At 39.7% G+C, this 10845-nt stretch overlaps 1 protein-coding gene across 1 annotated transcript in view; it reads left to right on the top strand.

The window, feature by feature from the left end:
* The window catches only part of aoc1 (amine oxidase copper containing 1), a 16005-nt gene extending 9673 nt beyond the window's left edge, over positions 1-6332 (top strand). The window contains exons 3-5 of the mRNA XM_037694220.1: positions 1087-1375; positions 4828-4960; positions 5790-6332. Of these exons, the coding sequence (XP_037550148.1) occupies positions 1087-1375; positions 4828-4960; positions 5790-6059 (692 nt within the window). The 3' untranslated portion in view covers positions 6060-6332. The remainder of the gene's footprint in view (positions 1-1086; positions 1376-4827; positions 4961-5789) is intronic.
* Positions 6333-10845: the final 4513 nt, after the last annotated feature.

The raw sequence follows: 10845 nt of genomic DNA, 5'->3' as shown, positions 1-10845 counted from the left end.
ACCCTGACCCGGAGAGGGCACTCTACCCTTTTCCGGCTCAAGACCATGGCCTCGGATTTGGAGGAACTGATCTTCACCCCGGCCGTGTCGCACTCAGCTGCGAACCGCTCCAGCAAAAGTTGTAGATCACAATCTGATGAAGCCAACAGGACCACATCATCTGCAAAAAGCAGATGCGCAATCCTAAGGCCACCAAAACGGATCCCCTCAACAACTTGGCTGTGCCTAGAAATTCTGTCCATAGAAGTTATGAACAGAATCGGTGACAAAGGGCAACTTTGCCCGAGTCCCACTCTCAACGGTAACAAGCCCGACTTACTGCCAGCAATGCGGACCAGGCTCTGACACTGTCATACAGGGACCTAACAACCCGTGTCAAAGGGCCCGGTACCCCATACTCCCAGAGTACCTCCCAAAGGGTTCCCCGAGGGACACGGTCGAACACCTTCTCCAAGTCCACAAAGCACCCAGTTGGGCAAACTCCCACACACTCTCCAGGACCCTGCTGAGTGTGTAGAGCTGGTCCAGTGTTCCACGACCAGGACGAAAACCGCACTGCTCCTCCTGAATCCCAGGTTTGACTATCTGACAGATCCTCTTCTCCAGAACCCCCGAATAGACCTTACCAGGGAGGCTTAAGAGCGTGATCCCCCTGTAGTTGGAACACACTCTATGTGTGAGGAATCCTGTTGAGGATAACTTCAGCTGTTGTTTGTTTGGAAGTGTTTCAAATATATCATTCTGGGGGATACCACAGGGCAAACTCTAGTACTTGCTAGGGATAATTGATATCCTTTCCCAGGATCCACATGAGGTGATCTCAGGGGAAATTGAGACAGTTTTGTTAGGGGAATCGATTCATGGGTTTCTCTTTTTGACCTGTTACCACTATACCACTATGCTACGATGCAAGCTTATACAAGCAGTTGAAAATGGGTGTATGGATGAATGGATAGATGGTGGGATTTAATAATTGTTGCAACAATAAAATTTTTGGTGTTTAAATAGACAACAAACATTTTACATGTACAGTAAGTTTGTGCAGCTCATGCGGTGCATGTCAGTTCTTGTCTTTTCTATTCACAGGTCGAGAAAACAGCTTTGAGACGATGGAACTAAAATACGTAAACTTTACAAATCCATGGAGCCCAAAGAATTTCATTGTTCAATCCAAATTACACAGGACGGAGCACAAGACTGAACGATCAGCTGCTTTTCGTTTTGGCAAGAAACTTCCCCGCTATTTGCATTTTTACAACCCTAATGAGAAGAGTAAATGGGGGCACCAGAAGGGTTATCGTATTCAGTATAATTCACATGCACATAGTGTTCTTCCTAAAGGCTGGAGAGAGGAAAATGGCATTAGTTGGGCAAGGTAATTGCACATATTTCATATGCTTCTCAAAATACCAAGTAACTGTACTAGGCTGTTCTGTGTTTTTATATTGTTCATAAATATAAAGTTATACCAATCTGTATTGAACATTATGTCTAAAATGAGACATAGTCTGCATTTAAGTCTTCCTTAGTGTAAATTCTCATTATTGATCTAGGGGAACTACATATAAAGGAATTAATCGCTGACCTAGGAACAGAAGTAAAGTAGTTGACTGTCTGTGGGACTGAATCTTGACAACCCAGTACCATAACATTCAACTGTTAAAGATGTTAAAAGCAAAACGCAAGGTCCTATGTCTCAGACCTCACACACATAGGTAAGATTTTTGTAAATGCATAAAGTATGGATAGATATATCAATAATTTAGGACCAAAAACATTTTTAAATAATTGTCAACAATAAAAGAAAATAGGCAGTGCAAAAAAAACAAAACAATAAACATCAAATATACTTTTCAATGGTAATAGTTTCACTTGCATAAAAATAATTTACCCTGATGTGCTTTGAACATTGTGAGGTAAACTTTTCCTTCTATCCATACCTCACTTGATACTTACTGGCCTTTGTAAGCATTCATTGCCTTCACATATTATGATTGGACAGCTGTGGCTGGGTAGTTAGAGCAGTCATCCTCTGATGTAAGAGTTGGGGATTTGAATCCACCAACAGTCACATGCCTAAGTGTCCCTGGGCAAGACACTGAATCCCTCGATGCCTCTGATGTGTGTCCCATCTGTGTATGAATGAGATACAGTACTGATTAGTCTCCTTAGAATGATTTGTTCAATTAGCTTTGTAGAGATCTAGTAGAGTGCTGTATGAATGAGTAAATGAGGACACAGATTGTGTTGTAAAACGCTTTGAGTATCACGATAAAATAGAAAAGCGCTATATAAGTACAGTCCATTTAGTGAGATGTCTTGGAGGAATGACATATATCTTCAAAATAAAAGAGGGACAGCATCACTGATCAGCTCTGAGCCCCTTCTTGTTTGCTCTGGAGTTAGACAGACTAACAGATGAGGTCAGGTAGGAAACCCCATGGACTATGATGATTGCAGATGACATTGTGATTTGTAGTAGCAGGTGGAAATGAACTTGGAAAGTTAGAGGTATGCAATTGGAAGAAGATGAATGAAAGTCAGTCCTAATAAGCCAGAGTACAAGTGTGTGTATAGGAGGGAGGCAGGTACTTGATATTGTTCCTTATTCTTTAATCACTTAAGGTGATTTGATTGGCAAAAGGAACCATGACTGACTTTTTGGGAACCATCTGCTAATGGAATAAGTTATATATGTATTTAAAAATACGATCTAGTTGCTTATCATAGTTTGAGAGCATTAGACCACAAAACCCTTTAGGTCTTGCATTGATTTTAGGATTACAATTGCTAAAAAAGATGTAATTTTGGAAGAAAGAGAAGACAATGGATTATATTACCTTGATATATCTGTTCTTAAATCAAAGCACAGCTGAAGCATACCCTGTAAGTGAAATCCTTTTTGTCATGTTGATAGTCTGACCTACCATAGTCCAGATGCCATCACTGACTGGACCTAGATTCTTTATCCTAAACTTAAAGATTTTTGTTTCTAATTTAGTTTGTCCCTTTTCCCATTTATTCTCCATTTGTACCATTATTAGCACAGCAATGTTACCTTGTGCCTGATCTTTTTTTTTTTTTTATCAAGTAGTATCTTTCATTGTTTCATCCACAGTTTACTGTTGGGCTAAGTGGTAACAGCCTTTACAGGTGTATCAGTATCCCTACAGTACAATATCTAGGAACTGAACAAGATGAGTTAATGAACGTTTCCAAACCAGGCAGCCCTGCAGAGACTGTATGGCATCCTAAGACCACAATTTAATGTTCCTGGTTGTCACTTTCACTCCCTGTGGACATGTCCAGCGTTTAGGAGCTGAATGCACACAGAGTTAGCTGAACCCAGTGAGGGTTTAGGAACTGATTTATAGGCATCTTTAATAGACCTATAACATTGGTCATTGATCTTGTCTCCCCTAGTGGGACAGGACACATACTGGTGAAACTCTCTGTTTTAACCTGGGAACAGTGATTTAAATCACTTGGAATTAAGTTAGGGAGAATATGGAGGTGGAGGCTGAAGTTTCTGCAGGATTTGGGAGATAACCTAAGATACTTTTTTTACATTAGCCTTGAGATGAATATAAGCCACAGTCACAAAAATCTGAAAGAACCTGAGCGGCACGCAAAATGGCAGCTCCTCAACTATCAGTGTATTTTTTCCAGGACAGTGTTATACCAGTAATTCCTTATTAAAGACATTTAGACACATTTCACTTTCACAAGATCACCTATTGTGATCAATCAATCAAGTTTAGTTTCTATAGCACCTTTCATACAAATCAAATGTAATTCAAAGTACTTTCCAGTGAAGAAGGAAAAAATAAAAATAAAGCTAACCTATATAAAAGCCAGCCCAAACAGATGGGTATTTCATCCACGTTTAAAAGTAACACAATTATGGACTCCCCTCAGACCCTCGAGCAGGTCATTCCACAGTCTCAGTGCAAAAGCAGGATCCCCAAAAGTTTTGTTCTGCTACATATGTGGAACAGCTAAAAGTGAGGAACCAGAGGACATGAGTGGATGTCCTCATTCAGAAACAAAACCCATCTTTCACCAAAGTCCATGCTCAATAATCCAGGTATAAAATCCAACAATTTCCAGTCAGGTCATCTGGACAGTTTCTTTTTTTTTTTTGTGCTGAGACATTTCACCTTCCATCCAGAAGGCTTTATCAGTCTGAGGAAACACCAAACAAAACTGATATTCCCCCAACAGCTTACTCCAAAGTGGAACAAAAAAAACAGTTAAATATTGTTTCTAAGACGATTTCTGGGGCATGAACTCTCCTCTGGTGCCCGCCGTCTCCCTCGGCAACAGTCATGTCAAACTGCTGGCGTACCCCAGATACCATCTTAGCACCAACATAACGTATTTTTTCCACTTTGGAGTAAGCTGTTGGGGGGAAAAATCAGTTTTTTTGTTGTGTGTTCCCTTGACTAATGAAGCCTTCTGGATGGAAGGCAAAACGTCTCAGCACAAAAAAAGAAACCGTCCAGATGAACTGAATGAAAATTCTTGAAAATCTGTCTTTCTGGTATAGTCTGGTGCTTGGCTGTGAAGGGCCGTGAAAACCAATTAAATCATTTTAACATCAATTTTTAAACGAACAGGCAGCCAGTGTAAGGACTTGTGTGGCAAGGCTGAAAGCTAAGTCTTGACCCAAAATTTCAAACAAGCTCTTATCTTGACATTTTTAATTTACAAAAGCAAAGGAAGCAAAAACAAAAACAACACAATACTTTGATATCACTTTTAAACTAATTAACTAAAAGACCAACTGTTATCGTACAATGCAAACTTTGACTTATCTCTTTCCAGATATCCTCTGGCTGTGACACGCCATAAAGATAGTGAAATCACTAGCAGCAGTATTTACACTCAGAATGACCCCTGGGACCCTGTAGTATCCTTTGAGGACTTCGTCCGCAACAATGAAGACATAGTCAACAAGGTATGACCTTAATATTCAGTTACATGACATACTGTACATTATGCATGGCCATGGTGTGATCATGGAATGAATGTCAGAAAAACTAACAGTGCAATTTGGAGCCAAGACTTACTTGCTTATTTATATATAAACAAAAATAAATATTGTTTACCAAGACTGTAAACTTGATATTAAGTGTTATTACCAGCCTTTGTGGCATTGCTGTTATCTGTCGTCAAAAATATAAGGTAGACAGGAAGACCCAGTTTGTTTGCTTTGTATCAATTTATTACAAAAGGACTGTCAAGCCAGGGATGAGACAAATCCAAGCAGCAGAATTTGTCTAATCTCAGAGTGCATATTTGAACAAAGCTTATTATTAAGGCATAATGCCACCAGTCTTGTCATAACTGGGAGACCGTATCACTCAGAGACCAAATCCAAGCATCAAAGTGTGAATAGATATGCTCGGCACAGAAGTTTCACCAAATGAAGATATCTCAGATATCAGTATCTTATCATTGAACATTATTGTTCTTCATTATCATTTTGCTTTGTTGGTGGTTATTTAGAGAAAAAAGTAAAACAAGAAAATTAAACCAAATCCACAGTATGTCGAAAGTAATACATAATCAACTTTTTAAATGGAGAGGCCATACGCGGCCCATAGTTTTTATGCTATATGTTAAGATCAACTCTTCATAGGACAATATGCTCATCAGACCTTAATAACATGGTAATGTAACTCCCAAACACTTGCATTCCTTTTTATTTACTGTTTTAGGAAGAATAAAAACAATTTCTGTTCTAATGAGAAAATCCTGGGGAATATGTACTCTTTTGTGTGCAGGACCTGGTAGCCTGGGTCACAGTGGGTTTTCTCCATGTGCCTCATTCAGAAGACATCCCCAACACAGCAACACCTGGCAACGCTGTGGGCTTCTTTCTCCGACCCTTCAACTTCTTTGACGAAGACCCCTCTGTAGCATCTAGAAGCACCGTCATTGTCCGACCTGGCCAGGATAGCAAACCCAAAGTTCAGAGATGGACACCTGAGGTCGTAGGTCATTGTGTGACAGACAAGCCATTTTTTTACAACGGCACTTACGCAGGAGTGTAGACGTGTACTAGTAAAAGAGCATGGCATTTTTGTCTCATGTTAATTGTACATTCATTATCCCAAATAAATAGAAATTGTTTAGTTTTGACAAAGTTGTCTCAAAGAAATGTTTAATACAAGCAGAAATTCCTATAGGAATGCATGTTGCTCGCAATCTTACATGCCAAAATCTAAAACAAAGAGTTTCTGACATCTGTTAGCACTAGTATATATTGAAGATGCCTCTAAGCTTGAAAAAATAAAAATAAAAAGCTACTATCACATCAAGTTGTACCTCAACGTTTACAATGGACTGAATTATGTTGTTTTTCTTTGCTATGTTTGATTAGCTGTTGTGTTCATTTTGAATTGGGTTGTAGATTTTATCTTGTAATTACTTTATGAATGCTCCATTAAAATCTATCCAGTGATCGATGAGATGATTTTGTTTTTTGTTTATTTTGCTAACAAACAAAGTTAACACAAAGATGACATTTTGAATGTGTTATAAATTACTCTCAGCTACTACCACACTAGATATCTCAGCACTGATATGTCCATCCATCATCTTTACCCACTTCTTGCTATTCGAGTCACGGGGGGTCACTGGTATCCGTGTCCAGCAGACACTGTGTGGGAGGTGGGGGACACCCTGGACAGGTGTCTAGTCCATCACAGGGACACATAGAGACAAACAACCATTCACTCTCTCACTCACCTAGGGACAATTTAGTTACCAATCAGCCTAACATGCATGTTTTTGGTTTTTGGTGTGGGAGGAAACCGGAGTACCCAGAGAAAACCCACACATGCACGGAAAGAACATGAAAACTCCACCCAGAAAGGCCCCCCCAGCCGGGATTTGATCCGGCGACCTTCTCGCTGAGAAACGTCAGCTCTACCAACTGCTCCACCGTGCCGCTCCTCAGTATCTGTAAAAGTGAAAAGGTTATAGCCAATTTTGTGTTTGAAACGTTTAATTGTAGCGGCTCCAAAGTTGATCAGTTGAAATGTACATCCATTGATTACTGTACTTTCTGAGACTTTCATCAAAATCTGTCTATTGACTCTTGAGACATTGTGCAAACAATCAGACAAAGGTTCAATACACACGCGCGCACACAAACACGTGTACACACACGTACACACAGACAATTTCATGGTCTCATATCTTTATTAGCAGAAGGTGATGATAAAAGTACCTGTCTTTTATGGACGTTTGGATTTAAATGCTTGTAATGGTAAATGCTACATACAAACATTTTTGAATGCTGTTAGACGTAATGGTAATACTACAATTTTATGCATTTGCATGTTTTTTTTTTTTTCATTTAATTCAGCATAAAAAAAACACGTTTTTAATCAAAATGAACCAAAATACACATGAATCCTGCTTGTGAAGAGAAGATATAGAGATTTGGAAAGGTTGGAGAACCATGCTAATTTCATGTTGGGTCTCCATGGATAAGATTTAGCCACAGCAAACATCCAGGATTCAGAACCCCCTGTATCCGCCCTGCTCAATCTGAAACAATTGCCCCTCGGAAAGCTCTGCCTTCTCTCCCCAGGAATGTTCCTGCTGGAGACCTATCAGGCCTTAAAAAGCAAACAGCAAGATTCCAGATCCTTCCAAGCAAACACTTCAGGATAGCTTTGGGCTGTGCTGTTACCCCAGAAACCCAACATGCAACATACAAAGTTTCAGCAGCACATACAAAGGTTTGGTGCTTTTGTTGGAGTTCCTAACCGTTTGATTTCACAACAAATAAAACGGTATGGACCCTATGAATGGTTTGCATCAGGATTCATCTTGTTCCATATTTGTATTTGAAGTATTAAATTAAAAATAGTTTCGGCTAAAATCATTTCAAAATGAGAACTGACAAAATTGTAGCTGGTCTGGTCAAACCTTTAAAGAGCACCTTATGCACAATCTCATGATACAGCGTTACCCTCAATGTATGTTGTGATTGTCTCTAAGCTTCTTGTAAGCTTCAGCTTAATATCTGTAAAACTGACTAATGCTGCTGAAAGTTGTAAATGGACTGTACTTATATAGAGCCTTTCCATCTTATCAAGATACTCAAAGGTGCTTTACATCATAGTATGTGCCCTTATTTACCCATTCATACAGCACTTTACTAGATCTATACAAAAAAAATAAACAAGCTGTGCTTTTTTAGCTCAGATTCAGACACTGATGGGACACACATTGGAGGCAGTTAGGGGTTCAGTGTCTTGCCCAGGGACACCTCAACATGTGACTGCTGGTGGAATTGAACCCCTAGCTTTCGCACTGGAGGACGACTGCTCTAACCACTCAGCCACAGCCGCCCCAAAACCAAATATGTCATCGTAAGCAGCTACATGTAAACAACAGTTAGTGTCTTATGTTATTAATTAAGCCTATCTTGCAACAGGCTATAGCCTATATAACAAAACACCTGTCATGCTCCAAGAGATGACACAGCTGCACACCTTCATCTTTAGCTCATTTCTCCTCTTCTTCTCTTCTCTTGTTCCTGCTGGCTTTGATCTGTTCTTGTCCATCTTCCATGTGTGTAATTGACACTCTCCCAGCATGAGTCAAAACTACTTAGTCCTAAACTCATTTGCCTTTCTTGGTGTGCACATTTGTTTCTGTATTATTTTTTCAGCAATTTCACACACATAAGCTGTGAACTGTTGGCTGTATGCTCAATATTATGAACGAAATGTGCTTTGACTGGGAGCAATCAATCCTGGTATTTACGTAGCAAACTAATTGTATTAGATGTACAATTAGATGGATCCCTGGCCCAGTAAGGGAGACGAGAACATCTCCCTCTCCTTCTTTCACCACCTGTGTGTCAGACCTCAGCAGAAGCTAGACGCCCTGCATCTGGCAGAGCGTGCCCACTCCCTGCAAGTGGGCAATAGAAAACTGATATGTAGGCTAGACAGTCTATATGAAATAATGTGTTTCATTCTTTAGAGTGTGAGGGCGGGGCCGCTCGTGTCGCCCTTGTCGACATGCCCCCCGTGCGATTATCTGCATTGCACATATCAAAAACCACCACTGAAGGTGGTTTATGTTCATCCTACGATTTTTGTCTGCAGGTTTTATTCAAATTTGTTCATTGGTTAAAATATTTTGGTAACAGACACAGGTGAAAACACTATTCTCCTTTTGATGTTTGGCAGTAATAATGATCCATAAGCATACTTTGGTCTATTTTTACAACTATATCCAATATTTCCACACAGACATGTAGATTGTGTAGCAGCTAGCTGGTTTGTGTGAAGTGTAAAGTAGCAGTTCAGAGAAAAGGAATCCAGACGGATTTTTGCAAAGAGAAAATGTTTTTTATGAGTATGTACTGAGTCTTTATAGTACGTATGATAAAAGAGGACCAGTACAGGAGCGCTACATTCATTGGTGAAAGAAAGAGCATGACTTGGTTAAAGAGCATTCCAAAAGGTAGGCCCATAGCAATGGTGCTGTTGTAAAGTTCTGAGCAACCCACTTTATTCATTTATTCACCCTCACAGTTAGATCTTATTGCCCATGTAACGCCTTTTATCGTTGTTGCTTTGGTTAATCTGCTTCTACTGAAACCTTAAAATAATATATTTTGATCACCAGTACAAGTACATTTTAGTAACAATAGCTGTTAAAGTAGTTTGTATTTTTATGTGAGGTAAATCGATAAATGTTATAGATGGAAATCATAAAGGGAGGCAAAAAAAATGGTGAAATACTATAACATTGTCATGTTTTTGTACATGTTCACATAATGATGGTAAGTTTCACGGGGTGTAGGTTGATGCTTGAAAATTTGTTGAAATAACTTCACATTTAGATGTGAGTTGTTGCCCTCTTGTGGTTTCTGTAGCAATCATCTATTTGGAGTCTGCAAACTTCCCCAGCAAGAGTACTTCTGACCTTTTTCTTTTTTGTTATATTTGTCCATGTGTAAATGAACATATATCTGTGAGATATTATTCATAAATTAAACGGATTCTTTCATTTTTCTGGACTGAGTTCTACCGTGCATTGAACGATTAAATGTGACGTGAGACGTTAATTTTCTTTGACCCATCAAAATGCATGCCGTCATTTATTAACAGAATCAAAGTTTAACATCAAACATTTACATTAATTTGGCAAAATTGATTACAATAACAGCTTAATTAATTAGCTTTACAATCAGAGACCATACGGCCATGGTATCTGGGTTCAAGCTCTACAACAGACATTTCTGAAAATATCTGGACTAATTTCTGGCAAGATAGAAGAGTTTTAAAGATGGGAAATGAAGTTTAAATGGAGATAAAGGATGGATGAGGGAATAGGTGTCTGTATCAGAACGGCACTCTCCATTAGATCCCAGCTTCCTCGGGACACTTAGGTAGTGGAAATGGACTCTTTACCTGTAGAAGATGTCTCCACTGGTACGGAGTTCCATTTAACGCCACCTTTCCAGCATCTCCGTAGGAACAGCTGTGAATCGTCCGAAGTAGTGACGGAACTTCGTTTGACACACGTTCACCTCACGGGTGGACTCACATGAGGAGTAAGTCCGTCAGAGGCTCCACTCAGATGTGGAAGATTCCATAATTCCCACAAGACTCGGAAGAACTTCGGATCATGTCTGGAACCTCCTGTTCTCTCCAGCAACTTTTCTGTTCGGTTCTGCCCTCCGAACTGAACTGCTCTCCCACCGCACTGGTTGAAACTAGGAAGTGTCGACATTTAAAGAGTTCTGTTTCCAGTTCATTTGGGAAGTCCTGATTGGCTGAAAGAGCTAATCAGGGGTGTGTTTTT

Source organism: Nematolebias whitei, chromosome 20 (genome assembly GCF_014905685.2).
Source record: "Nematolebias whitei isolate Nwh7 chromosome 20, NemWhi1, whole genome shotgun sequence".
Taxonomy (NCBI): Eukaryota; Metazoa; Chordata; class Actinopteri; order Cyprinodontiformes; family Rivulidae; genus Nematolebias; species Nematolebias whitei.
Note: the sequence above shows the minus strand (reverse complement) of the source record. Positions and strands in the feature narration are given on the sequence as shown.